General features: G+C 46.3%; 8 protein-coding genes across 8 annotated transcripts; 2 read left to right on the top strand and 6 right to left on the bottom strand.

Moving 5' to 3' along the window:
- Positions 1 to 998: 998 nt before the first annotated feature.
- Positions 999 to 2,342, top strand: JR316_0001650 (uncharacterized protein; the record flags this gene model as incomplete). Its single annotated transcript, XM_047887452.1, has 5 exons — positions 999 to 1,053; positions 1,112 to 1,195; positions 1,253 to 1,612; positions 1,675 to 1,811; positions 1,869 to 2,342. The coding sequence occupies 5 exons, from the start codon at positions 999 to 1,001 to the stop codon at positions 2,340 to 2,342; spliced, it is 1,110 nt and encodes a 369-aa protein (XP_047752375.1).
- Positions 2,343 to 2,593: 251 nt separating this feature from the next.
- JR316_0001649 (uncharacterized protein) lies at positions 2,594 to 4,644 on the bottom strand (the record flags this gene model as incomplete). Its single annotated transcript, XM_047887451.1, has 3 exons — positions 2,594 to 3,054; positions 3,102 to 3,334; positions 3,383 to 4,644. 3 exons carry the CDS (start codon positions 4,642 to 4,644, stop codon positions 2,594 to 2,596), a joined length of 1,956 nt encoding a protein of 651 aa, XP_047752374.1.
- Positions 4,645 to 4,810: 166 nt separating this feature from the next.
- Positions 4,811 to 5,566, bottom strand: JR316_0001648 (uncharacterized protein; the record flags this gene model as incomplete). The annotated part of the gene is made up of 1 exon (XM_047887450.1): positions 4,811 to 5,566. The coding sequence occupies one exon, from the start codon at positions 5,564 to 5,566 to the stop codon at positions 4,811 to 4,813; it is 756 nt and encodes a 251-aa protein (XP_047752373.1).
- A 1,139-nt stretch (positions 5,567 to 6,705) lies between these two features.
- Positions 6,706 to 12,165, bottom strand: JR316_0001647 (Phosphoribosylformylglycinamidine synthase; the record flags this gene model as incomplete). Its single annotated transcript, XM_047887449.1, has 7 exons — positions 6,706 to 6,791; positions 6,882 to 7,039; positions 7,093 to 7,192; positions 7,245 to 7,484; positions 7,545 to 7,691; positions 8,128 to 8,160; positions 8,184 to 12,165. 7 exons carry the CDS (start codon positions 12,163 to 12,165, stop codon positions 6,706 to 6,708), a joined length of 4,746 nt encoding a protein of 1,581 aa, XP_047752372.1.
- Positions 12,166 to 15,686: 3,521 nt separating this feature from the next.
- JR316_0001646 (uncharacterized protein) lies at positions 15,687 to 18,724 on the bottom strand (the record flags this gene model as incomplete). The annotated part of the gene is made up of 6 exons (XM_047887448.1): positions 15,687 to 15,877; positions 15,944 to 16,232; positions 16,286 to 16,385; positions 16,438 to 17,087; positions 17,143 to 17,892; positions 17,951 to 18,724. 6 exons carry the CDS (start codon positions 18,722 to 18,724, stop codon positions 15,687 to 15,689), a joined length of 2,754 nt encoding a protein of 917 aa, XP_047752371.1.
- A 560-nt stretch (positions 18,725 to 19,284) lies between these two features.
- On the top strand, positions 19,285 to 20,027 carry JR316_0001645 (Sorting nexin-3; the record flags this gene model as incomplete). Its single annotated transcript, XM_047887447.1, has 5 exons — positions 19,285 to 19,359; positions 19,437 to 19,503; positions 19,583 to 19,626; positions 19,682 to 19,903; positions 19,962 to 20,027. 5 exons carry the CDS (start codon positions 19,285 to 19,287, stop codon positions 20,025 to 20,027), a joined length of 474 nt encoding a protein of 157 aa, XP_047752370.1.
- Positions 20,028 to 20,843: 816 nt separating this feature from the next.
- On the bottom strand, positions 20,844 to 22,076 carry JR316_0001644 (uncharacterized protein; the record flags this gene model as incomplete). Its single annotated transcript, XM_047887446.1, has 2 exons — positions 20,844 to 21,874; positions 21,932 to 22,076. The coding sequence occupies 2 exons, from the start codon at positions 22,074 to 22,076 to the stop codon at positions 20,844 to 20,846; spliced, it is 1,176 nt and encodes a 391-aa protein (XP_047752369.1).
- Positions 22,077 to 23,599: 1,523 nt separating this feature from the next.
- On the bottom strand, positions 23,600 to 24,386 carry JR316_0001643 (uncharacterized protein; the record flags this gene model as incomplete). Its single annotated transcript, XM_047887445.1, has 2 exons — positions 23,600 to 23,883; positions 23,942 to 24,386. The coding sequence occupies 2 exons, from the start codon at positions 24,384 to 24,386 to the stop codon at positions 23,600 to 23,602; spliced, it is 729 nt and encodes a 242-aa protein (XP_047752368.1).
- Positions 24,387 to 26,493: the final 2,107 nt, after the last annotated feature.

Genomic DNA, 26,493 nt, shown 5'->3' with positions numbered 1-26,493 from the left:
CTCTTCTCCTGTGTGTTCACTCACCGGCAGCAGAAAATTTCCTTATACATATAAATATTGAAACGCAGGGGAGGCTCAACATATCGACGACGTCATGATGTTCCAGGTCCTTGTGGCGGCCAACCTGCAGCAACGGGCAGTGCATCTGGACGATAATCGGATAACCTTCCAGGCACATCAATTCGATACTGCATGGGCCCTTGCGGGACACGACCTGTGTCTTCATGGGCAAACAAGTAAGTGAATTGACCCTCTGTAAGAGAGCGACTGGTTTTGCTCATCCTTGAAGTCTGTAACAGTCTGTAACCTTCTGTAACTTACGCAGATAATGTTCTACCGGAGTGAGGATGCTCGGCTCGAAAGGTGCACATGGCATCAGACGGTTCAGACGTTTCGGTTCCAATTTGAAATGAAGGAGTAAAGGTTAGGCCGTATGACTTATATTATATGATGGCCTTGGAACTGTCATTTTTGCCGTGGATCACGGCTCATGGTGTACTATGCTTGCAGTCCAACTGACTACTAATTCTCACTTACTACAGAAAAAAGGTTTACAATATGTGGCTACAGAATAATGCACGCAAGCCTTTCCCATGATCAGATCCAACGCTAATTAGTTAGAATGAAGAGGAGGCCTCCAGCGTCGAGCTTTACGCTTCTCCGATATTCGCCCTTCATATTGATGAAACGCTTTCACAGCATCAGTGTTGTCATGATCGACCAATGATCTTCGATTATTGATGGCAGCTAGGGTCTTGGTCAAATTGAATTAACATTCCATCAATGGGGGAAACTATAAAAGGTGGACCGTTGGTGGAATGGTTTCCTCACGGTTCTCGCTGGTCGATTTCCTCCACAGATTAGATATCAATTAAGGCAAGTAATTTTATTCCACTCTCACTGGAAGTATGCTCACTGCTTTCTCTACAACCATGTAGGTGCTGCGCGCCCAAATCTAACTCAATTAATTTACACTTCTCTTCGACGTATTCACGACCATGTTCTACCCTTCTTATGTCACCCTTGCTATTGCTGCACTCATTTCTGTGCAATGTACGTCTTCTTTGCTTGTGTTCATATCTATACCAAGTCACTGACTGGTTTCCTGTAGCTGCCCTGGCCGCTCCTATGCCGATGCAGGCTAAGATCGCAGATGGTGAACACAAAGGCAAGATTGAAGAAACAATGCCGGTCGGTAAGTTAAATGGTGTCATCTGATCTCGTATTGCGGGAAGCTCATTTATCCTGCTAGTCAACCAAAAGCTCAAGAACATGAAGGCCGTCATCAACTTGCCTGACGCTCAAGCCAAGGCCCATCCAGCCACTGTCAAGGCCTTCGGCAAGAACGCAAACGTCGCTGAGATTAGGAAGAAGATTGACAACATGGACAATTCCAAGATCATGATTCCCTCATCCGACCCTGAGCCTGGCCTCACTCAAGGAGGAACCTGGCCCAACGGTCACATCAAGTTTGGATCCGCCTTTTATTCGTCGGATGCAAATACGCGTGCTGGAACAATTCTCCATGAAGCCGCCCATGCGAAGAACGGAGCTGTCGATCACTTCAAGGCAGATGGTACCCCTGGTAAGAAGGGAGACCCCATTGTTGGATGTACGTCTATCAGATACGATTCTTCCTTGAAACTCGTTTAACTTCTTTGTCACACCTTATAGATAAGGACAGTCATATGGACATCCTGAATGCAAAGCACTCCGATCAGACGCACCACAACGCAGACGCATACCGCGTTTTCGGTGACGAATGTCCCCACGTCGCCAGAAGAGCACTGGAGGAGTCTCATCCTGTTGTCGTAAGTCAAGATTTGGATTCTCCAACATGAACAAGATATATTGATACTTATTTCTAGAGGCGTGCATTGCTTCGCCGCGCTGCTAAAGCGTGCGCATGGAAGCCTAAGTCCAAGGGCCCTGCCGCGAAGTCCAATGCAAAGGTAGCTGCTAACACCAAGTCCCATGGTTCTCAGAAGTCGGTCGACGCCAAGAAGCCACTCAAAGCCGGGAAGGCGACAAAGGCCGCCCATGCCAACAAGGCTGCCGCGAAGTCTGTCCAGCACGCTTCGAAGTCGGCTGCACACGCCGAAAAGAAGCCCGCCGCCGCCAAAGCTCACAAGGCTAATGCCCCCAAAGTCCACAAGGCCTCCGTTGCCAAAGCTCACAAGGTCGCTCATGTCAAAGCTGCCACCAAAGCTCACAAGGCCGCCCCCGCCAAGGCCGCCGCTGTGAAGAAGCCCGTTGTCGCCAAAGCCCACAAGGCCGCCGCCCCCGCCAAAGCTCCTGCGAAGGCTCACGCCAAGGCTGCCGTCAAGGGAAAGAAGAAGTAGATACACTTACGTTTACAGTAGTGTATATTATGTCGAATGAAATATTTCATTCACAATCATTCTTGAGTGATTTTTAGGACCTTTGGCGTGTAAGAGTAAGGTTTGAATGATTTACTTGACACAGAACATAGATATGGCATTATTAGTGGCTGTGGATGTGGTCGTAAGGTCATAAAAACTACACGTTCGGGATGGCGAAGCGTTAAATCAGAAAGGATTTCTGGAAATCCATTAGTAGGGAACCGGTGTCGCTACCTAGGGCTTCTTGTGAAAAACGCTTTTGCTCGATTTTTCGTAGTTGGCTTTACAGTGGGCATCATTGGCGAAGGTGCATCTTCGTCAGGAAGAGGTACAGGCCCAAGTACAGGCCCTTTTAGAAGCTCTTTCATGAGAGGTGATCCCACTGGCACCAGTTGAGGTATAGGAGATGGAGGGATGGGCGGAAGATCTAGTGGCATAGGTGGCACCGGGATAAACACAGATCGGGGTGATGGGGTTGACTGGTTCGCGGTAACGTATGATAGTGACGGAGACGTTGCCGGTGGTGAATCAGGGAGAATGGGATCTAACAGTGCATGAGAGGTGGGAGGACTGGTAGGAGGTAGCGCGATTGGACTTTGAGTGGGCGATTTTGGGAAATCATTTTCTCTCCATGTACCGGGAATCAGTGCTACGGGAAGTAGCCATGTTGCAGTCAAGGTGACACCAAAACCTGCTGATCTGGTAAGCGGAGACCACTAGAAAAATATCTAAACCTACCGATATCGTAGCTTTTAATAGTACTCCAGCTCCACGAGATGAAAGTGCCAATGTATCCTAGAAAGGGAGCAAGACGTTGTAAAAGAAGGGCAGCAGGGCGTAACGGAGGTGGTAAAGCGTCGATCGGAAGATGGTTAAAAAACCAGGTTAGTGCCGTCGTAATCATAGAGGCTCGCTTTGTTGCCTCCAGGGTTTTATCGCTGAGAATTTCTAGCACAGGTGGGGGCAGGTATCTAGCAAAGATTCTTAGTGAGAGTAAAAGGGTCAGAAAAAATACGTACAATCTATACCCCCACCACATGGCTTGTACAGACAGTTTCGTATTCGACGGAACCCAAGCTCGAGGAGTCTGCGAACGCACGACATTCCCCTCTTTACCCTGATTTGGTGTAGGCGATGAAGGTATAGGTTCTGGTGACAAACCTGATTTCGATTCCACAGGAGACGCTGTAGAGCGCGATGGCAAGCCATACCAAATGGAAAGCGGCCAAACCGATGTCCACGATGTGCCCTCAATGGCAGTCTCAGTCTCCAAGACAACATTGTCTGGTTCGATGGGAACGAGCTCTGCCAACTCGACTTGATCGTCAAGGGTCGGTATCAGAGGTGAGTATACCATGACGCTAGAGTTATCTGAGTATATAGAATGTTCATCGCTAGGTTCATCGACATTGGTATCTCCTGCTGTAAAAGGGGAAGGAAGAGGGGCATGTTGGGTAGGAGAACCGACCCTTTCAAGTATACTCCAGATACTTGGGCGGCCCTTCGAGGTAGAGCCGTTCATGATGGCGGGGCTAGATAGCAAATTAATGAGACCGGAATCTTGAATTGAAGGAATATCAGGAGGAATGGGACGCCCTGCGTCATTTGGAGAAGGGGAATCAGGATCCTTGACTGCAGAAATAGGTTGTTTTTCGCCTGAAGTGGGGAATGGCAAGGAATCGATTAAAGACTGTATACGTTTTGCGAATGTAGACGCTTCTGTGGGATCTTCTAGAGGTATCGTTGCCCCTGGTACACCTTCATTAGGGACCTCAACTACAGGTTCTTGACCTGGTTCTGCGACCTCTGCTACCACACTTAATTGTTTTGCGTGGTTATATTCCAGAGCAGAGCTTGTACGTAGCTCAGATCGGTTGGAGTCTTCAGCTACCACAGCATGACCAGTCGTTTGTATTATGTCTCCTTGCTGAAACTCTCCGACGGTAATTCTAGGGGATGCCGGAATGGATTTATCGCTATGTTTCCGTAGTTTGCCTGTGGTTATATCTCTTCCCAGCTGCTTTAGTCGTTCGCTAATTTTAAGTCTCCTTTCTGCTGGAGATGAACTAGTGCTGGCTATGCTTTGCAAAGGTGATCCACTCGCCGCAGAAACATCTACTGATTCCAAGTTCATTTGTAGTAATTTTCTTTCTTCGCCCATATGAGTAGTAGTTGTTACAGGAGATGAATCTTGCCTCTGCTTTCCACTCATGCTGCGTACCAAGCCACGCAGCATCCCGGATCGAGCATGCTGACTTCTGGCAGCAGAATCGGACGACATGGCAGGAGAAGGAAAACCATTGTATCCGAGGAGATGGCACGTGTATTATTAAATTAGAGTACTAGTACTAACGTCCCCGTGTCGTTGATTAGATTAGATACCGGTATACAACCTGTACATGTCGATACGTAGGCTTCTAAATACTCAAGAGACTTCCTGCTCCTCTTTAATACGAAGTATACACCGTAGATTTCCTGGCACGTTTTCGGGCACGACTTCGCCGCTGATGGTTAGGCTTGGGGCTCGGTATAAAATTCTGCATCGATTCGATGCTTGAGAATTGCGGCTCCTCGTCGCTAGAAAAGATCGATTCATCATGGACCAATGAATTCGTGCCTTCAACTACATCATGCTCTTCAGTGGAGATTTCATCCAAAGTTCTCGAATTTGAAGGTTCTTCTGACTGCGGTCTCTCTTCTTGCAACCAACGCATGACAAGCTCCCTCATTCGGTCTATATCTTGTACGCGGTCGAAAAGATATTGACCAGGTTGTAAATGAAAAAGCCCATTTCCCCGCATTTCCAGTTCATACCAGAGCAGGGCATCGTTTCGTAAGACATACTCATCTAAGAGACTGCGCCAATATGGGATTAATGTATCGCGTAAAATATTACGAGCCGAGTCATCACCGGAGGATAGAGCCAGCAGTTGAATACCAATATTGCGGTGAACCTCTTGCGTGGCGGTATGAAGACGATTAAGCTCTGCCCGGCGTACAGTTACGAGTTGATCGTTGAGAGCTTTGAAGCCGTCTGTGGTGAGTTCTTCAGCAGGTTGTCGCGTGACAAAAAGTCCATACAACTGTAAAAATTCTCGAGCCACAGGCGGTAGTTGAGCAAATGCAAAGCCACCGTATTCGTATAACAGTCCTGCCGGATAGCAATTGACCATAATATCATGCAGATTAAGACTGTCAGACATGTATGAAAGCGATGAAGAGGAATTCGGAGTGAAGGTAAGTCGTCGGAGTCAGAGGGGGTTGAGAGAAAAATGCAAGAGAGAAGACAAAATTTATATGAATACCTTTCAGTGCCACATACATTCCGGAAAAGGAGAAGAACGTACTAGAAAAGAAATACATTCGTATTTTCCACCCTGGTTTGTGTCACCAGTGGGCACCTTGTTGCTTTGCTTTGTCTGCCTCGCAAGTTGGTTACCGATTGATACCTAAGAAAGGCGTTGTAAAGTCGGTATGTAGAGCACGAAAATGATGGGCTTCAAGCTCCCATTAACATTGACACCGAAAACTTGGCCTCAATACATCTAGAAATTAGTCAAAAGCAGCGAAGACTCTCTGCTCGGAACTTGGAAGCGCTCAGAAGCTGCTGTTGTTTCCAGTTTCTGGTTAGAATCTTCAACTGAGGTATTGTTTTTCTGAGAAATTTGCCTTTTGAGCGAGAAAATAGAACGTGAAGAAGACCGACGGCATTGTCCCTGTTGAAGGAGAACTTGAAAGAGAAAATAAGGGGAAAACATTGGAAAAACAACGCAAAAGGCCGGCGGCAGCATTATTAATATTCACGTCACGTGATTAAAGCGCGCTGTGAAACGCACCCCTTTTGTTTGGCATTTAATATTTAACGTCTATTTAGATTTTTGCAGTGCAGTAGGTAGAAATTTTAAATATAATCATTTAAGTGACCTATTATAATTCAATTATATCTAAAGACGCAGGCAAGCTATCCAATGAAGATATAGAGAGTGCCATTCTCCTATAATGTGTTCCGTAGTCCGTTTCATTTGTTCTCGAAGAAGCTACTGAGTATATTGACGAATCTGACGGTGAGTATATGGCACTGGTGACTGAAAAATACTTCTTGGCGAGGTCAAGGCGCCAACAAGGCGAATTCAATTCGGTTGGTGGAATCAAAGAGCAAGAATTTAGAATTGTATCCTTCAAAGAATCCAAGTTGAACTCTTCATCCACATCAAGAGCTTCTTCCAGGCTGATACTCCGCGGTATATCAGCATGGAAAAGGCCATCCGTGCGTAATTCCGGGAAAATATTGCATCCCAAGAATAAAATAAAGTCTGCCCCAAACTCTGTACCAATTGGCCCGTCAAACGACCTCAAGGATAAGTAAGCTGCCAGAGAAAGCTGTAGCTGGAGTCTGTGAGAGTTGAGTTTGATGGCCCATGATGATATCTGCGGTACGTAGTCGATATGAAGCTGTGTGTCTGTGTACCCACTATCAACACCAATGAGTGGTGTAAAGGTTGATGGAATTATACTCACACAAAGACCGTTTAACTTTGGAAGCATAATAATCTTTCACAATAAGGTCACATTCCTTGCCATCTTTTGCGATTGTGACAATGAGGGGTATCATTTGGTCTGCTATTGATATCGGTTTTAAATTTTCTACACGGCCAGGCTGAAAGAATTGAGCAAATCTAAAAGATCTCCCTATACGAGTTTGCCTTGCAAAGAACACGAACTTACTCACGCAGCACAGAACTTTCCCATATCTCGCACCTCAAGTTCGAGGTATAAGAAAGCTTCATCAATCTCCTCTCGCGTGTAACCATGTCTGACAGACGTCGAGGCTAACCATAGTCATTTATTGCATAGAGCCTTTGAAAGAGAAGATGTACAAACCATTATTCGATATCAGATTCCCCCAATAAGCCGGAAGTTTTGCTTCATAGACTTTAGTATCAATGAAGTCCTGAATCTTCCTATTGAGTCCTTGTACGTGTTGGGCACGAGAGGAAATCAGGGCTGAGTACTTCTCCACAAAGTCTAATAGCGACGGCCACTCCGTGTCTGAATTCTCTATGACGTGGAAAATTTCGTCTCGGCTTGAAGGGAGCTTTCTGAGACTTGATGCAAAACTGTCTGTTTATTTGGTGGTAATAAGATATTCAATATCACTTTAGCGGATGTTATGCAGCGCACCGGGTTGCAAGCCTTCCAGAGACCCCACGAATGGAGAAGCCCAATAGTCTTTACTAGAGAACGAGCCGCATCCTGATTCCCGTGGAGGTTGTTCGACAGGAAAAAGGACAGAATATGATGTACCGCTCATATTGAAATGAGTGGGATCTGTGGAATTTATGAGCATATTTCTTGGTTTAGAGAAGAAGTTCAAGGGAGACGTTGATAAGCTTTCTAGACGAGCGGGGCCACGATTCCCCACGCGGTCACGTAGACGAACATATCTGGAGCAGCGCTCGGTTATAAGTAGCTCAAATAACACCCAATGACTTCTACAACCACATCACATAGCATGTCAATGATTTGATGAATCTCTAATCATGGAATGTATAATTTGCTTTGCTTTAGATATTCAATGATAAAAAGTGACAGCCATAGCTGATGAGTAAATACCAGATATTGTTTTCAGCATTTCCATGATTCATGTTATAAACTTTAGCTCCACAGTTTATAATTTAGTATAATACATTATCGCCAATCGAACTGTTAAAAATATAACTGTTTCAATAATGAAACGTGAACGCGGGAGAAAGTGACCACATACCATGGCATTTTAATTGCACCATCTCCTCGCGTTCTGGAAAAGTGTAAACCAAGGACCCGTTCCCTTCCAAGATTCCTTCAACGACTGGGGATACCAACTGTTGCTCTCCATAGCTGCCACACGCTCTGGGTGAGGCATCATAGCTAGAACACGCCCGTTCGGCGTCTGCACTCCAGTAACCCCAGCTGGACTTCCATTTGGATTCAAGGGGTACACTTCTGTAGGTCGCCCCTGAGAGTCGATATACCGGATAGCAACGAGGCCATCCGCATGCAGAGAATCCTTCTGCGTATCGTTTGCGAATGCCGCCCTTCCTTCTCCATGAGCGACGGCTACAGGCAGCTTCGATCCAGCCATATCAGACAAAAATACGGATTTGCGGGTGATGTCGTTCTCGACGATCTCCACCATAGACACACGACCTTCAAAGCGCTCGCTCTGGTTAGGTTTAAACTCGGGCCAGTTCTCCGTCCCAGGGATGATCTCGCGCAGGTGGCTGAGGAACTGACAACCATTGCACACTGCCAGGGCGAATGTACTTTCGTTGGCAAAGAAATCGGCAAACTCACGACGTGCGACTTCGTTGAGCAGCGCAGAGTTAGCCCATCCCTTGCCAGCTCCGAGAACATCTCCGTACGAAAACCCACCGCATGCAGCGAGACCTCTGAAACCGACGAGACTGACCTTGCCGCTGAGAATATCCGACATGTGGACGTCAACGGCGTCAAAGCCAGCAGCGGTGAACGACCACGCCATTTCCACCTGACCGTTGACACCTTGCTCGCGCAGAATAGCGACCTTTGGGCGGCTGACGAAATTGGGCATGGGCGAGGGAGTAAACGTCAAATCATAGAAGAGACCAGTATGCGACTTATCGCTGATGAGAGCGTATTCCTGGGCAGCACCAGTGGCGTTGTCTCGAATGGATTGCATTCTGAACGAGGTTTCAGACCATAGCTTCTGGAGGTCAGCCCTCTGTGCGCTGTAAAAGTTCTGGCCTTGATAGATTATTGTGATCGTCTCGTCAGATGGTGATTTCACACTGGCGATGACATGGATGGAAGTGGAAGGGAAATTCGCATTGTTGAAAGCAGCGATAAGTTCATCGAGCTGCGACTGACGGACTTGGACGACAGCGCCCAACTCCTCGTTGAACAAAGTTGAAATAGGATCACGAGTAGAGTGAACAGCATCAAGAGAAACTTCAACGCCAACACGACCAGCGAAAGCCATCTCGGCGATGGTGGTGAACAGCCCACCATCGGAACGATCGTGATAGGCCAAAACCAAATCTGGATGGTTCGCTTTGATATTCTGGCACGCAGTGAAGAAGGCCTTGAGGACGGCGGGGTCCTCGACATCGGGTGCTTCAGCACCAATCTCTTTGAAGACTTGCGCCAGCGCCGATCCACCCAGGCGCTGCTTCCCATGGGCAAGGTCAAAGAAGACGAGACTTGTTGGTTCGCCAATGTCGGTGCGGATCTGGGGAGTCCACGTGTTGCGAATGTCGGTAACGGGAGAGAAGGCCGTAATGATCAACGACAAAGGCGCGCTGACTTCCTTCTGCTGGGTTCCCTCGCGCCATTTCATAGACATCGACATGGAATCCTTGCCCACGGGGATTCCGACACCCAAAGCAGGGCACAGATCCATACCGATAGCTTGGACAGCCTCATACAACGCAGCACCTTCGCCTTCCTTCGAAGCGGCGCACATCCAGTTGGCACTCAGTTTAATATTGGAGATGTCTCCAACATGAGCAGCGACGAGGTTGGTAAGAGATTCTGCGACGGCCATCCTAGCGGAAGCACCCGCGTTTAGCAATGCAAGAGGAGTGCGTTCACCCATGGCCATAGCCTCTCCACATTGAACATCAAAGCCATATGAAGAGCGGGTGACGGCGACGTCAGCGACAGGAACTTGCCACGGGCCCACCATCTGGTCTCTTGTGACAAGACCCGTGATTGTGCGGTCGCCAATGGTGATGAGGAAAGACTTGGAGCCTACAGAGGGAAGACGAAGAACTCGTTCCACAGCCTGAGGAAGACGCTCTGAGAGGTGGGCGACATCGGGAAGCAATGTGACGAGGGAAGAATCAAACTCTGCGCGATCAATTTTGCGTGTGGTGTCCCGCCTCTGCATTTTTGGCGCCTTTCCAAAAAGAGTCGACATCTTCAGCCTAATGACGTCTTTCTTGAGCAAACGGTCCGTAACGATGAGCTCCTGTTCCTCAGTCGCGACACCGACGATGGAGAACGGACATCTCTCCCTCTTTGCAATCGCCACAAAGTCGTCAACGCGGTCGTTGGCGACAGCCAAAACATACCGTTCCTGGCTCTCGTTACACCAGATCTCCATAGGGGACATCGACGAGTCCGCCACGAGAACATCTCTAATCTCGAAAATCGCGCCCAAATCCGAGTCATGCACCAACTCAGGAAGAGCATTGGACAGCCCTCCAGCGCCGACGTCGTGGATACTCTCGATCGGATTGACCTCGGCGCTCACGCACGCGTCGATGACTTGTTGACACCGACGTTGCATCTCTGCATTGTCCCTCTGTACCGAGGCAAAATCGAGCTCGGCTGAACTCGCACCAGAAACCTGGCTGGAAGCAGCACCTCCTCCCAAGCCGATGAGCAGACCTGGACCTCCCAGCACGACGATCTTCGAACCAGCCTTGATTCCCGTCTTCTTTGAAAATTGTGGACGAACGTTTCCGTATCCTCCGGCGATCATGATGGGTTTGTGATACCCTCTAACCTCGCGCTCTTGGCCATCGAGGGAGAGGGGGACGCTCTCCGAGAAAGTGCGGAAGTAGCCCGTCAACGCTGGTCGCCCGAACTCGTTGTTGAACGCGCTAGCTCCCAAGGGTCCTTCGATCATGATGTCAAGCGCTGAGGCGATGTGCGTAGGGCGGCCGAAATCGGTTTCCCAAGGCTGCTCGAAGCCAGGAATGAGAAGATTGGAGACGGTAAATCCAGCAAGGCCAGCTTTTGGTTTTGATCCCCGTCCGACAGCACCTTCGTCGCGAATCTCGCCACCTGAACCGGTAGCTGCGCCAGGATAGGGAGATACCGCAGTAGGATGGTTATGGGTTTCCACTTTGATGAGGATGGGCATATCTTCTTTCTTGGCTCCGTAGACATGATCAGAAGTAGAAGCACTGAATCGAGGGGCCGAATGTCCTTCGAGCACAGCTGCGTTGTCAGAGTAGGCAGAGATCGTCCCTTTGCTGCTGATCTTCTCGGTGTTGCGAATCATTTGGAACAGTGAGTTAGAGCGCAGATTGTCATCAATAGTCCATGAAGCATTGAAAATTTTATGGCGACAATGTTCCGAGTTGACCTGCGCGAACATGAACAGTTCGGCGTCGGTAGGGTCACGACCCATCGTGGCGTACGCGTCAATGAGATAGTCAATCTCTGCGGGGGCCAACGCCAGTCCCAACTCGACGTTCGCTGAGACCAGTTTGGCTTTAGCATCCGAGGCGGATTGGAGATCGACGATGCGGAGAGGCTTGGGCTCATTGTGGAAGAATATTTGGGATTCAACGGGTGGTGAAAGCCCGATAGACTGTGTCATACGGTCGTGAAGCAGGTGAGAGAACGTCGCGACCTCCTGTTCTGTGATAGCCTGTCCGTCCCTTGTCGTGAACACAAACACGTTGCCCCGCTCAATCCTCTCCACATGACCGTCCAGTCTGCACAGAATAGCGATATCTGTGGCCTTGCTCGACCACGGTGAAACGGATCCTGGCCTTGGTAGGACGTAAGCCACATTTTTTGCCTGTGCGATCGCGTCCAACGTTCCGGGGAAAGAAGAGTAATCGCCGTATGTCAAGAGGCGATCAAGCAAAGATTTATAGTTGGAAGTGATATTCCTGAGGTCCTCCTCTTGCTGAGAGCCTTTGCATTGAACGAGATGAAGCCAGACAGCGTCAACGGACGCGATCCTTGCACATTTTTGTTGGATGCTTCCTAGGAGTGTCTCGAGCTTCGGTTTTGAGACAGAAGAGGAACCTGGAAGCACCAGCATTTCTATGAAGTTAGACTGAGGTTGAGAGCAAATTTGCCTTGGAAAACTGGATATTTACCTGCTATTACCGCTGTAGACGATGGGCACTGGGCAAGCAATGAAAAAAACAAATTTCAAATTGAAACTTGATTAGATCATGACGCTGATTATCTACCCCTATATCATGTGGCTCGTTACTGATTAGATTATAGTTCGGGGATTTTCATGTAGTTAGAGCATTACAATACGTGAAACGAAGAACGATACAATAAATTATGGAACAGTAGTTATTTATATCATTAAACATAGAAAAACAACGTCTTATTGAGTCAAGCTCAATCGGTACATTAATCTGTAAAAATGACAAATGGACTCCTACAAAGTACACAATGAACAATAAAAAATATCACTACAATCTAAAAGATAATTGAAGGAGCAGAAAGACGAGAAGGAAGGTGGATTTTTTGGCTTCGGAAACTAGAGAAAATGCTTCGTACAATTTGGCTTTTGTTGGGTCGCGGTCTTCACCCCTAGAGAAGGTTCCTTCGATCCGCTCGCAATCATGTACTTAGCTACTTACACTTGCTTATCTGCCTTATCAACGTGATTCTTGAGCTTCTTTCTTTAGATAACTCACTGAACTTCCTGAAATTATGCACACACACACTAACCAAACTTCTTGCTTGTTGGACATGAACCACATATCACATTCCGTCCTTAATTTTCCAGGCTCTAAACCTGCTGTGGATCAGGACACTTTTTTGCTCGCTGGTGAAGATCATCTTGGACCTAATACGCTGCTAGTCTCGACCCCAGCCGATCTTGTCCGAAAACGGGTTGCACCCGCATTGGGTATCCCATCAATGATATTCGTACCAGATCGTCTGGAAGGGATTTACCGTGAGGCAGTACATGGACTTTTTAAACTCCGTCTATCTATTTTGGGAATCAAAACCCCTGGCGTTCGTACCTTTGCAAAACTTTTGTATCGTTTACCCAAATACATATGTTCTAATCTGTGTAAGTATAACCAATATTAAATAGCATATAATGGAAGTCTACTGCTCAAATATTGTGAATAAAAGCACCCAAAATTCGCATGTAATTCACAATACAAAGATGAGGAACAAGATTGATCCAGTCACCTCAATCTCGTTTCTGTACTTTTGGAATACTTTGAAGCCTGAAATTTAACAAGTTTTATTTATAAGAACCCCGAAAATATAGGCCACTCTTGTGGTCCTAATTTCATGTCCCCACCCGAGTCCAGAGTGAAGATATACAAGGAGGAAGATTTTAATATCTCTCTTCTTGCTCAAAGGGCGCTTGAGGTTCTTGATAGGCGCCCGTTTCAGTGGCAACTTGATGCCGCAAAAACGGTATTGTGTGGCCATGATCTTATTCTTGATGTTGGAACGGGATGTGGAAAAACCATATGCTTTATTCTGCCCTTGCTGCTTGATGAGACAACAGTATCTGTGACTGTATCTCCATTGTCAGCCTTGATGATAGAGCAGGTAATTTTTAGGTGTTTCTCTTAATAAACTCTAATTGAGGAGTCATGTAGGCCAATGGTAGTCCTATTCCCACCATTGCAGTATGTCAAGAAACTGCTATCCGTGTTGGCAAGGTCCAAATGTATTTGGTATGTGTAAAATTTCAAGCACAAGTCTAATTTAAATCAATATAACACTCTAATTATTAATAGGATATTGTTAACTTGAAGTTTCGGCATGTCATTGTGTCTCCTGAGATTATTGTATCTCAAGAGTTTCACCGTGAAGTGTTTATGAAGGTTTCATTCACTGATGCACTACGTGCTGTAAACATTGATGAAGCACACTGCATCACAGTGTGGGGAGGTACTTTCCGTCCTGAGTATCAGCAACTAGGTATACTTCGGGGCAGGCTTCCACGCAATGTACCAATTGTAGTGGCATCAGCAACCTTTCCAGATCACATTCTTGACAACGTTAAAAGCACTCTTAGTCTAACAAAAGAGGTGCGCACAATTGCAGTTACTAATGAGAGACCAAATGTTGCTCTGTCTGTTCGGGTTATGAAGCATTCAGATGAATCAAAAGCAGATCTTCGCTTTCTGATTCCTGAAAATGCAACCTGTCCTGACGACATTTTGGTTTCAGTGGTATACTGTAATCAACGAGATATAGCAGAAATATGTGCAGATCGTGCTCGAGATTGGGCTAACGAGCAAGGGATTATACCAAGCTGCATTGCTTTTTATCATGCCTATCTAGGCGAGAAAAAAAAGCGCGAGCTAGAATCTCTACTCGGAAAAGGCAAGGTTCGCATTTTGTTTACTACTACTGCACTTGGAATGGTAAATTTCTTTCTTGTACCATTTAATTAGTGGTTACTTACATTTATACATATAGGGATGCGACTATCGAAACATTTCCCGAGTTATTGTATGGGGGCTTTCACTTACCTTTTGTGGATTTGTCCAGGAGGCTGGTAGAGCTGCCCGTGACTTGGATACTCAGGGAGAAGCTATAATGATTATTCCGCAAAGCGTGATGAAAGAAAATGTATCCAATTCACCTGCGGAAATTAATTCCATTTTCGAGTTGGAAGTAGCTGAACCTGAGACCATTGAGCATAATGAAGTCACGGAAGATGTTGATGAAGAAGGGATACGTCAAGAAAAATCAACAGCTCCTGCAAAACGGCTGAAACGTTTTGGTAAAGAAACCAACATTCATGAACGGCGGGCACTTTTGCTTTATGCACAGACCAAATTATGCCGGCGCATCATTTGGAATAGATTTTTTCAAAATTCCAAGAAACGTGAGTGTGCGTTAAATGTTTGAACAATATAATATACTAACAGTATAATATTTGAGTTGGTTTAATTTATGGAATCACAAGCACATATCGACCAGGAAACAATGTACGCTGTTGTGACAACTGTCAGCCACATTTGTTTCTTGTACCTCAAATATCATCCGTACCATTGGTAAAGGGTTTAAAGCGAGGAAAGAAGAAAAAGGTTCCGGATGAAGAAGCTGCATACATTCGAAAAAAACTTACGGAATGGCGCGACACCATCCTCTTTGGAAAGGTATACCCAGGTATTACTAGCCTTTCTGGGTCTTTGATTCTTTCCGACAAAACCATTGCCACCATCTCAACCTGCGGTCATCGATTAGAATCGGTTCGTGACTATACAACACTTTGTGCTCACGTGCGATGGAACCGGGGGCATAATGAAGAAACAGGTGGTCCAAATGAGCTTGGACGTATGCTTATACAACAGTTAGAAGTCATTTACGAAGTGCTTGATCAGCAAAACCAGCCAATCGAAGCTCGCAAACATTTGCAGCGCAAGCAACAGCAGCCTACCAGCACAAATTCATTAAAATGGAAAAAGCCAAAAACCGCTCACGTTTTCTCGGATGCGTTACCTCAAGTTCCACTTATATGGTGTACAGTGGCAACAGAATTTAATATGAATACAATCTATGAAAGCGATGAAAGTGGTAATATGAGCGATAGTAGTTAGAAATATATAGTTACTCACCTTAATCTAAACTACGCATTTCATTTATAATCTCATTAACCGCAGCAAAAACATTTTCCGCATCTAAACCCTCTGGGTATTCTTCTTCATCCAAAAGCAAGTCTTCGAGCCCAGTTTCAAGGTCTTCTCCCACGTCAATATTACCCGAACATTGGGCCTCTTCATCTTCTGCTTCATCAGCGGATACGCAATCTGGCTCGCCAGCATTACCATGATTTTTTGTTTTGAACTTTGTATGTCGGAAATTGCGAAACGCACTTGGTTTGTTAGCATAATGAGCACCTATTACCATGAGATCCCGTGCTTCAACTGCAGCGGCATTGTTTTCCCTAGCTGGACAGAATTCTTGAAGTCGATGGGCCTGAAGATAGGTGCGGATTGTGTTTACGTCTGTTGATGTTGATGGCATAGCATGACGTATGCTGTTAAATGGAATTGAAAACTCCTCGCGCACATTGCGAATAACGTCTCGAAGCGCAAATATGCATACGGAGACCATGCTCAGCCATGCCCACGTTCGGTTAACACCCTTGGCACTGTATATTACCTAGTAATACTAATTTATGAGTCCAATTAGAATAAAAAGATTGTTAAACATACTTTTAGCCAAAAATTTAAATGTTCTTGAAGAAGATCCATCTCTTTGAAACCGTTGGGTTTACCGGTCAGATTTGCAAGCCAGTTAAACAGCCAGGCACGTCTAAATTATAACATTAGCATTCTAATCATAAATAGAAAGGATAATGTCTTACCGAAGCAATGGATCCATCCGCTTTAAATTGATGACAATGTGAAATAATGCATCAGCATATTTAGGTGTATGTCCCGTTCCTCGAAAGGCGAGCATTAAATGAGTAATAAGGTCCAAAACGGCACCCACATCACCTTGTTTGATCGCATACTTGAGTTGTCGAAGGTGCAAAGCATCACGATTAAACAAGATAATGTTTTCAAGAGGTACGTCACGTTTGATAGCCCTCTCTTGACGAAGCTGGGCCACTCGGTGGCCTGAACAGAGTTCGTCATGTATCTTTTGGGCAACAAGAGCAATTGTATCATGATGATCAACCTTTTTCACCCACGCTTCAACAGTTTCTTCAGAACAAAAGATGCGAAACGCATCAAGAATATGAGCCGGCAGCGTGAGATTCAAAATAAGCTCCCATATAGGCCGAAACGGAGCAGGAGATTTTGCTGTCCATCCAGCGCAGACAGGCTTGCGCCCTAGAAGCGTGTTGATTCTCCATAGCGACCACGGTGATTTTGAGTTCGGTTTACCCCAGTACTCATTAGCAACCATTCGCGTGTGCGAGAACTTGACATGAAGAAGGCCGTCTTGACCTAGCGTATATTTGCCAATGTTATCCATAAAGTCTGTATCATCTCGACGGATTGCAGACACCTTGATAGAAGTAATTGTAAACAATAATATTTGTAGTACATAAGCATCGACATACCTTGTCAAGAAGTGATAACGACAACTGATCTCCGGCGCAAATGATCAGTCCATGAGCTTTGAGTTCCTCTTCGGTCAGCTTTAGCGAGTCCTTCAGAATGGAGTTAAAGACTTGTAGTGTGCCGTCGAGGCTTGATTCATCGATATGCATTGCTGGAAGCGGATATTGCTCAGTTTTGTGGAGTGGAATCTGCAGCACGGAAGGAAAAGGTGGAATAGTCTTAGCTATACGCTTTCGTAGATCTGGAAACGCATCATATAGTATATCGGAAATGTGCCAGATTTGCGCTTGTTGAACTCGAAGAGCTTCTTCGGCACTCGGTAAAAGGTCTTCAGCTTTTATATCCAGTTCTAAGACATGCCGCAAACGGGGAGGCTTTAAAGAACAAGAAAGCTCGCCGTGTTTAAAACCATATAATGGCACCATTGTAGCAGTTGTTCCACTGTCAAAATGCGACTTTGCATCATGACGCTGCTCAGCAACAATGAATCTAAAGTTCAAATTGTCCCAAATAAGCATAAAGGCTTGGAGTCGAGCAATAGTCTGTGCAAGCTTGAGCCGCTCTTGAGATAGCTGCTTTAGCTTCAAAATCACCTGAGTATACGATAATGAAATGCCCGCATGGTTGAGAACAGCAAACAGAGAGCTTTGAGTTCCAGACGCTAGAAAGTACATGCCCATTGTTGTTTGAAACTCTGTAGCATGCTCGTTTCGTGACTTTGCAAGCATACACAGAGCGGTTGCAATGATCTAGAATACATGTATATTGAGTAGAATATCGAAGAATAGTTGCTAGAATTTTACTTACCAGTTCACGGTTCTTGTATTTTGACTCTCGAGCGCCGTTCGGGTAGCCAATTTGTCGAAGAATGTCACATATTAAAGGTGCTACACGTTCCGCATCAGCAAGGTACTGCTTGATTGAGAAATGAGAAAGCGTATCCGTGACTCTGGACAGTTGCGGCGGCTGAAATAGCTCTGCCAGTGCCTTACACTGCATGCTGACAAGCTCTCGGTGTGAAGAAATAATCCAGTCATCGACGATGGCGGGCTGCAATTTCCGACCTAAAGAAAACAAGGCGGGCCCGTGGTTTTTGACAAGTTGAGATATTTGTGATGCTTGAGAGGGGTCGTGAGCGGTAAGTGCGTCCTCCAAGAAGTGCCGAAACGTTGGGAAACCCGCCTTTCGTATCGATTTAAATGCCTCGTCAAGCATTCGGGTCTTTTTGGCCCGATTATCCCTATCCTCTTCCTCTTTTTGCATCTCCACAGAAGCACTATTTCGCTCTTGCCAATCTTCTGTAAGTCGTCGTCTAGTGTTCGGCGAGACATTTTGAGCAACACGACGCTTTTTTCGAGGTTTTGGGGTAGCAATGGCAGGCGTGGAAACGAACGTGTACAGCAGGGGCTGAGAAAAGTGGCTGACACCGGGTGTGGAGAAGTTTGGGCTAGTTTGGCTTGACAGATCGGTCAGCGGGCTTCGAAATGGATTGTTGGGGGTACGAATCATCAACGGCGAGCTTGAGTTTTCATCGTTATAGGGTCGCGACCTGCGCGGCGAGGTGGGAGTAGGGTACGACATGTTTTTCGTGAGGCTAAACGGCCAGTTAAACAGTAATTAGGGGATGACGCGTTGACGCGTATGCACGTGAATCATTGATGCGCATCTGATGCGTGTCCGAAAAAGGGTAGACGGAGTTTAAAACATCCACGCACTGCTTTACGGTAAATCCCCACCAGTCTAGTTAGGTGGAATACCCAACCCGGGTTTTACTGATTTGGGAACAAATACAATTCTTGGCATTTTTGGTGGCTAGGTATTCGGATACAACATGTACATACTATTAGTAAGTGTATTCCACCCAACTAGACTGGAGTCGAGTCTAATACGCTGCAAGGTATGATCCGAGTCATTGATGATATCTTTAAGTTGGAAAGGTATGTAATTAATCTAATCTTATCAGCAGAGTTTCACGTGGTGATTAAACCTCGTCACACTTGTCACCGACTATCTGCAGCGTGACGCACAGCTGTGGATCCGTTCAAACTCTTTCTGATATCTCGCCCCAACAAGCTTGTTCTCTTTGGTCTATTTTCACTCATATCTACATAGGAAGACGTAAACAACACTCTAAATTCTAAATGGCGACAACAGTGTCCCCTTTTGCTCGCAGTTCTGCGTTTGAAGAGAGTCTTTTATCTGCGAGGGAGCAGACGGTGCGTTTATTTGATAGTCTTTGCAACGTTCTGAGTACGCTTGTTCTCGGTTCGTACTAACCATATGCATATCTTAGATTGAAGAAATGTACAGTGTCCCAGAGAGTTTCTTGGAGATTGAGGTCAGGAATCCGCAGACACATGGTGAGTCACATCTTGCCAATCCCTCCGTTGTACTTCCCAATGGTCGTTCTAATTGTCCTCAATCACTGCTCAAACATAGGTTTTGGAAGGAAAATGTACACCGATTACGAAATTGTGTGCAAGGTGCGCCGGGATTTGCAACAAATGCGTATCCGACACTGATGCCTCGCCAAACTAGACCAACATCCCTGCTTTTAAGCTGCGCCATTCGCTTGTTCGCAGGCGATACTCCGATTTCGAGGCCTTTCGAGATATCCTGGAGCACGAATCTACCCGTGTCAACATCCCCCCTCTCCCAGGAAAAGTCTTTACCAACCGCTTCTCTGATGAGGTCATCGAGAGTCGGCGTGAGGGGCTCGAAAGGTTCTTGAGCATTGTAGCTGGGCACCCTCTTCTGCAGGTATGTTGAATGCTGATCGCGAAAGAGATTGGTTCTCATTGGTATCATTTGGTTTTAGACTGGAAGCAAGGTTTTGTGTGCTTTCCTTCAAGACCCTGCCTGGGACAGGGCCCAATGGGTGTAAATGCCCAAAGTGATGGAATTACGATGTAACGAGCATGCCGATTCCACATGTACTTTTATGTTGTTGACGACCCTACGAACCTCATCCTCGACAGCGACCACAAGAGGAGGAGACACGAAATATTCTTTGTCCACTAGCTTTTTTGTTATTTTGCCACGTTTTATCCATGTCTGTTTTCCATTACTCTTTACTGTCTGTATGTTCAGTCCTTCAGGATACCTCATCTCTATTCCCAGAGTTAGTTTCTATCTTCCCTTGCCATCTCATTGTCCAGCGTCCCCATTGAAACCTATGTTGCCCATTCCGTTTTAGGTCCGAAGCAAAAGCGCACATGCTCCTCTAGCATGTTCGAGAACTCCAAGTGAACTTTCGTATAACCTAAAGGAGGGTGCCGCGATCGTTATCCACGGCAGTCAAAGTACTCTTGATACATCTTTGCGATACATTAGAACTGACACTTTGTAGCGTTGTTAATTTTGATGGTGGTTAATTGTGGAAGATAACGGCCGACCTCATGCAACCGTTTCAAATTATCACTGGTATCGAACAGATATATTGTAGCTCTCACAAAAATGATTCCAAGAGTCTACACTCTTAACCTGAATAACAGTAGTTCATGAAGAACTGGACAACGTGCAAATAAGGTCTCACACGGATAACGAGAGGATCAAAATATATGTAAGATCTCAAAGAAAGTACAGTACGTAAATGGCAATTTGAAAAGAAAGGGACGAAAGGAACGAATGGTTGACACATACACATACAACAGGCCGCACAGTGGAAAAAGCGAAGACTCCAAACCCCAAATTCAAGAAATTAGGAGGGGGGAATGGAAGGCAAGCTACGTACTACTACTGACCCTGGTTCCCTTTCTCTACCAGCTGTTCTGGAGTTGGCGTTAGAGGCTGCCCCAGGCACCGCCGTTGCAGGGAGAGGGGGAAGTGGCGGCACCGGCGGGGCGTTCGCAGCGTCATGCTCGTAATGCTGGTCATAAGCGGGCGGGATGCTCTCAGTGGCATTAGTCAATACCGATGCACCGGAGCGGTAGCGGAAGTGCATCCGGCGCGCAGAGTAGGCTGGGGCGACTTCTGACGGGGCAATGGATGGGGCAATGGTGGACATGGGGCGCGTGCTAGAGAGGAGGTACGAAAGTGAGCGCTCGGCACGGGGTGGTGAGGATGAAGAGGGTGAGGGAGAAGGAGTTGGATGGTTATATGAGCCAGCGGTTGGTGTAGGCGGGAGGGTCGAAGGGGTCGAAGGCTCCCACTGGAGCACGTAGGGAGCATGGGCGCGTTTCTCATCAAGTATTAGACCGGGAGGAAGAGGTAAAATAATATTATTGCTCGAGTGGGTAGTAGAAGGAGGTCTAATGCAACCTTTCTCTGAACTGCGTTCGTTGTTGTTTATAGTGTGTGATGCGGGTGGCGACAGGTACCCAGAGAGGGTCGGCGACGTCTCATGGGACATATCTGTCGATGAAGCTGGAGTGTTGGGCGTCAAGGGTGCTAATTGGCTAACTTCGAACGGTGTCACGGTGCCAGTTTCGTTCTCTTCATGATTATTCCCAACGCGTCGCGTTTTCCTGCGGGAAAGGTGAACATTTGCGAGAGGATCCTTAGTGCCATCAACGCCGCCCTGCTTTGGCGACCTTCGTCTTCGATAGTAAAATAGTAGGAGCAGGAAAATCACTACAAGAACGACCACGGATGTTACAACACCCGCCACAACATGTGTGTTGGGTCGCTTATGAACTGGGATGACATCGAGTGCTGGTGTATTCGGTATCATTGTGGTTACCACAATTTCAACGGATGTAGCTCGTCCGTCTATCGTTGTTGGCACTGTAACTGCGAAAGAAAATATGTTTGGATATTTTCCTTTCTCAAAGAAAACATAGTACACACCTGTCTCATGTACAGTGAATGAGCCAGAGATGACATTGCTGAAACCAGTTGTAGAGCTGGGTAGGGGTGTCGTTGTTGGAGTAGCAGAGTCCGTAGCGCTTTGGCTAGGAGCCGAGATGCTGGAGAGACCGCCAGCTGAAGACATCAATCAGAAGAGAGCGGAGGCACACAGATCGACCTTCTACAATGCCCAGTCGTTTGATAACCTTGCCAACTGCAAAAGGTGCATTCGACGCGTTTACAGAGGCACCTAGGCTATAGATTGAGAGTCTTTTTAGAAAATCAAGTAAAGACAGTGGATGATTGTGATGCGGGAGCCAAGTAGTGGTGATGGAAGTATAGGTAAAAGTGTAAGTGCATCTTTGAGCGGCAAACGGCGGAAGTCTTTGACCGCCCATTGAAATAGTTAACAAGTCAGCACTTTCACAGATTCTATAACTGTGAGTCGGCGTTCGAGGAGGCTACGCCTAAGACGTTTCAAGGGCGCCCAATACCCAAAAAGTAGCGACCGGTTGGAAACATCCCGAGAAAATTGTCATGTCGACCGCCTATGGGTTGAGTCTATGAGCAGTCGAGTTCATGCAGTAAATGAGGAGGGGAATTGGTCTTTTTAGACCTGTTTGGGCACGCGGGTGTGAGGTGTACTCTGGTAATGTAGTCGTAATTCAAAACCTACTCACCGCCGTCAGCTTGATATGAAGAGGTGGCGATCAATACTAGGTCTGCTCTTGAAAATTCGTCTGAAACCCGTCTGCGACGACCAAGTTAAAACTTCGGTGAACCTGACCTTGCAAAATGCGATTTCAAGATGCGTCAGGCGCGCGAATAAACCTGCGAATAATGAATGTATTTGTTTTTAGGCACTCAAGAAATTACTAACAAACAACGCGTAAATAACCACGGGTCCGAGGCGCGTCAAGGTTGCCCAAATAGTACTAGTAATTGCCAGCTGCGCTGGGACTCACCTACGCTCCGCCTTTCTACGAAGGTATGTGCTTAAAAATGGCAGTCGACATTGCAAAATCATCTGGAGAGTTAAGTTCTGTTTTTTTACAACATCCCACCTCATTAGGGGTTAGGGGTAGATATATATTCGTTGAATGTGGGCGCCAAGTCTTATCTAGTGACTCGGATTACATACAATTGTTACAATCGGATCAAATAGACTTTCGGCTTGATGAAGCACACGTTCACGAGTCCCAGCTTCAAAGAAGTTTTAAAGGCATCCGGAGCAGGATCGCGCAGGGTATCTCGTGAAGGGCGTCTCGACCTCGACGGTCTAGATAATCAAGAGACGTATACGCCGCGCGAGATAGACCGTATCCGAAACTCATTATTTATCCATGCATGTACTTAATTGAAGCTAGGCACAAATTTACCATCAATTGCGTGTGCAGCCGTGTGCAGCGTGTTTTTAAATTGAAATGTTAGCAACAATACGCAAGCAATACGTCAACCTACTTAAGCTGAATCCAGAGAAAAACACATTTCAGTGGCTCACTGGGTACCAGCATCAATATGTGTATAAAAAATTCTAAAATTGCTTCTACAGTACTAGTTATAAAAGTATCCGAATCGTGGTATGATACAATGAGTTGAACGGTACATATGTGCTACATTCCTCCCGCAATGTCCTCCTGATCCTAGCATGAACGTCGTGCATTCATCTCACTGGGCCTTCAACACAGCAAATATCGTCACCCCGATGGCAATACCAAAACAGCCCAGTACCCCGAGAGCCATCAGGCATCGTTTGGCCCATTTCATTTCTACTTCCTGCATCCTCGCCAAATATTCACGCTTTTCCTCCTCCGATCGAGCATCCTCATTGCACCATTCCTCAAACGCCGTGTTGGGAGGCCAAACCGAAAGCTGCGCGCCAGGAGAGAGAGGATCGGAGCGGAGCGGTGTTATCAGCATCAATGCCCCAAACACCCAAAACGCAGGGAAGACTTCAAGGCAAAATTTAAACAAAAGTTGACTTAGATTACTATGGAGGAATCAACGTACAAAACCCAAATTTGAAAAAATGCATGGCTAAAGTTTGAGGTTCTTTTGGAGCGTTTGCGATTGGTCGCCGGTACGAAGGTGGTACATTGGAGTCATAAGCGGGCAAGGTTTCTGGAGGGCCTTGGCTCGATCGCAGCGATAACAGGTCGTCAGCAACGAGTCGGGATACACCTATGTTTCCATGACGGTCGTGCGCAGTCATATACCGTTGCAGATCAGAATCGCCAATGTCTGCTTCTTGCTCAGGACTTGGTGCTGTTATCGATATACGTATGTCATTCGGAGGATGGAAAGAGTAGGGAGGTATCGGAGGGTAGTTGTGATCATGTTGTACATTTAATAAAGTAGGATGTGATGTGTTGGATAGGTTGTTGGAAGATGAGGAGACCAGAGACGGTGAAGATTGTAATTCCGAAGGCAGATTCGTAACGTTGAGTGTGGTCATTAGATAGAAAATGGCTAGAAACGAGACCAATATTGCATCAAGTTTGGTTGAAAGCGGCCTGTCGACAAAGCAATAACAAGGCACCTGTTATAAAACCGAGAAATACAATGCAGAGAAACCGAGCGAGAGAGCGAGAGGTCGCATATGAGCCCAGCGGGCGGAGACTAGGTTATAAGGTTCCCGGCAATGTTCGATGGTGGACAAGAAAAACAGCGAGAGACCATTCATATTATAAATATGCTTTCTTACGGAGCGGCGGATATCAACGGGGGTAAGGCCCTTCTCCTTGTTTCTCTTGGACCTCGTGGCGTGGCCTTTCGGCTAAACGAAGCTACACTATAATTCGTCAAAGAAAAGTCAGTAGAGGTCTAGTGCGAGCGCTCGCGCTCATATCGTACTCCAAGTTACGGCCCATACTAATTTTCCATGAATAATCCGAGCTCACTTTGCTTTGAACTGGGAGGACTTTTACATCCCAAACAGCCATACTTGACCTGAGCACAGCGTTCCACGTGTGCCAACGGATTTAACGGATTTGTGTACAGAACACCGCTGGGGCTGTAACTCGCTATGATAACCTAATAGTCATTCTTGTATGAACTCAAACCTCAACGCAACGTTCGAGCCAGGTACACTACTTCTACTGAAAAGCTTCTAGCGTGTGGGGTAATTAAAGACAGGCTATAATTAATGAGCCTAATTTTGAACATGTTACGAATTCGATTTGTCCTTTAAGTAATATCCCAGGTGCCATCTACATACACAACACAGGTTTGGGAAGAGCGAAGCTATCGGGGGGTTATGATATGAGGAATTGCACCACTTGAGGTAAGGGCGTACTGACTGTCCGGCCGTCTGATCCCACTACTAGTATTTGTCAAGGTGCTGTTGTATTAAAATCAGGGGAACACGCTTCAACATTGGCTGTAGCGCACTTATGAGTAGAAATGAGATTGTCGATGTTTTTTCACGTCTTGTTCCCTCAATTTCACCACTAGCTTGTGTTGAGTGGAGGGTTTATTATTATTAATAGTGGGCGAATCCAGACATACGATTGAGGATGCTCTCAGAAATCAGGTCTTCGAATGCCCAATCCCTGTGTTGTCGAGAACGACGTAAAATACCACCCTTCATATTATTTTTTTCGACTCTCGCCCTAATAGGTCCTCGATACTGACGAGTGGGATGAAATGATATTAAAATATATCGTACCAAAACTTGAGGCAGTTCGACGCAATAATTTTCGGGTTAAATCAAGGGAGCAGAAGATGGATGCCTTAGTGCAAGTCTTTGCATGGCCCAACATCATCTTCAGTTATGCCTCAAATTGTGGAAAAGGTGGCTGTCCATCATACACATACCACTGGGTCAAATTTCCAGAAATCGCAATGTGGTGGAGACAACATTTAGGAGAACCGTCGCAATTTACTCTGCGTCAACCCAGGGTTCGCTCTAGGCCTGCAATTGATGAACAGAAATATCGAGCTTGGTCCTAACTCTGAGCCCATTAAACTGTCCAAACCTGAATTCTTGTCAGAAGAGCCAAGTGAAAACGATGAAGGTGATGGTAGACAACCTATTGTACATTCCAATGGGATGTTTTCAGCATCGAACAACCAACATATGGACAGAAGGGGCGTTTGGATAATGCGGTATGGGCAGGAAAGTATGATGGCGTAGATATTGAAAGAGGGGAAGCGTAGATATTGAAAGAGGGGAATTCAAGGTCACGGCGATGCCAATTGCAGTTGAGTGTGTATTGTTATTCACCATCTTTACCAAGATGTCCCATCACTTCGAATATGTCTGTCGTTGTTGATTGATATGGTCTAGAATTAACTACGGTGGTTTTCAAGTAAAAGAATTAATGTACAAAGGGATGAATTCACGCCGCCTTTGCACACAGCCTGCTGGAAATATGGTACACAGTTCTCACATCAATGTCCAGCATTGAACAATAGCTCAAAATTGAATGAAAGTAACGATCTACCTGATGATTTCCGTTTAGTCGCTCGATCAGCAAGCAAAGCTCCCACGCAGGAGAATGGCGGAACCGGGTGAAGCTGCATCAACCTTCAGGTGTTCGGGAAATACGAGTGGGAACGAA

Source organism: Psilocybe cubensis, chromosome 2 (assembly GCF_017499595.1).
Source record: "Psilocybe cubensis strain MGC-MH-2018 chromosome 2, whole genome shotgun sequence".
Classification (NCBI taxonomy): Eukaryota; Fungi; Basidiomycota; class Agaricomycetes; order Agaricales; family Agrocybaceae; genus Psilocybe; species Psilocybe cubensis.
This window is presented reverse-complemented; position numbering and strand designations above follow the sequence as displayed.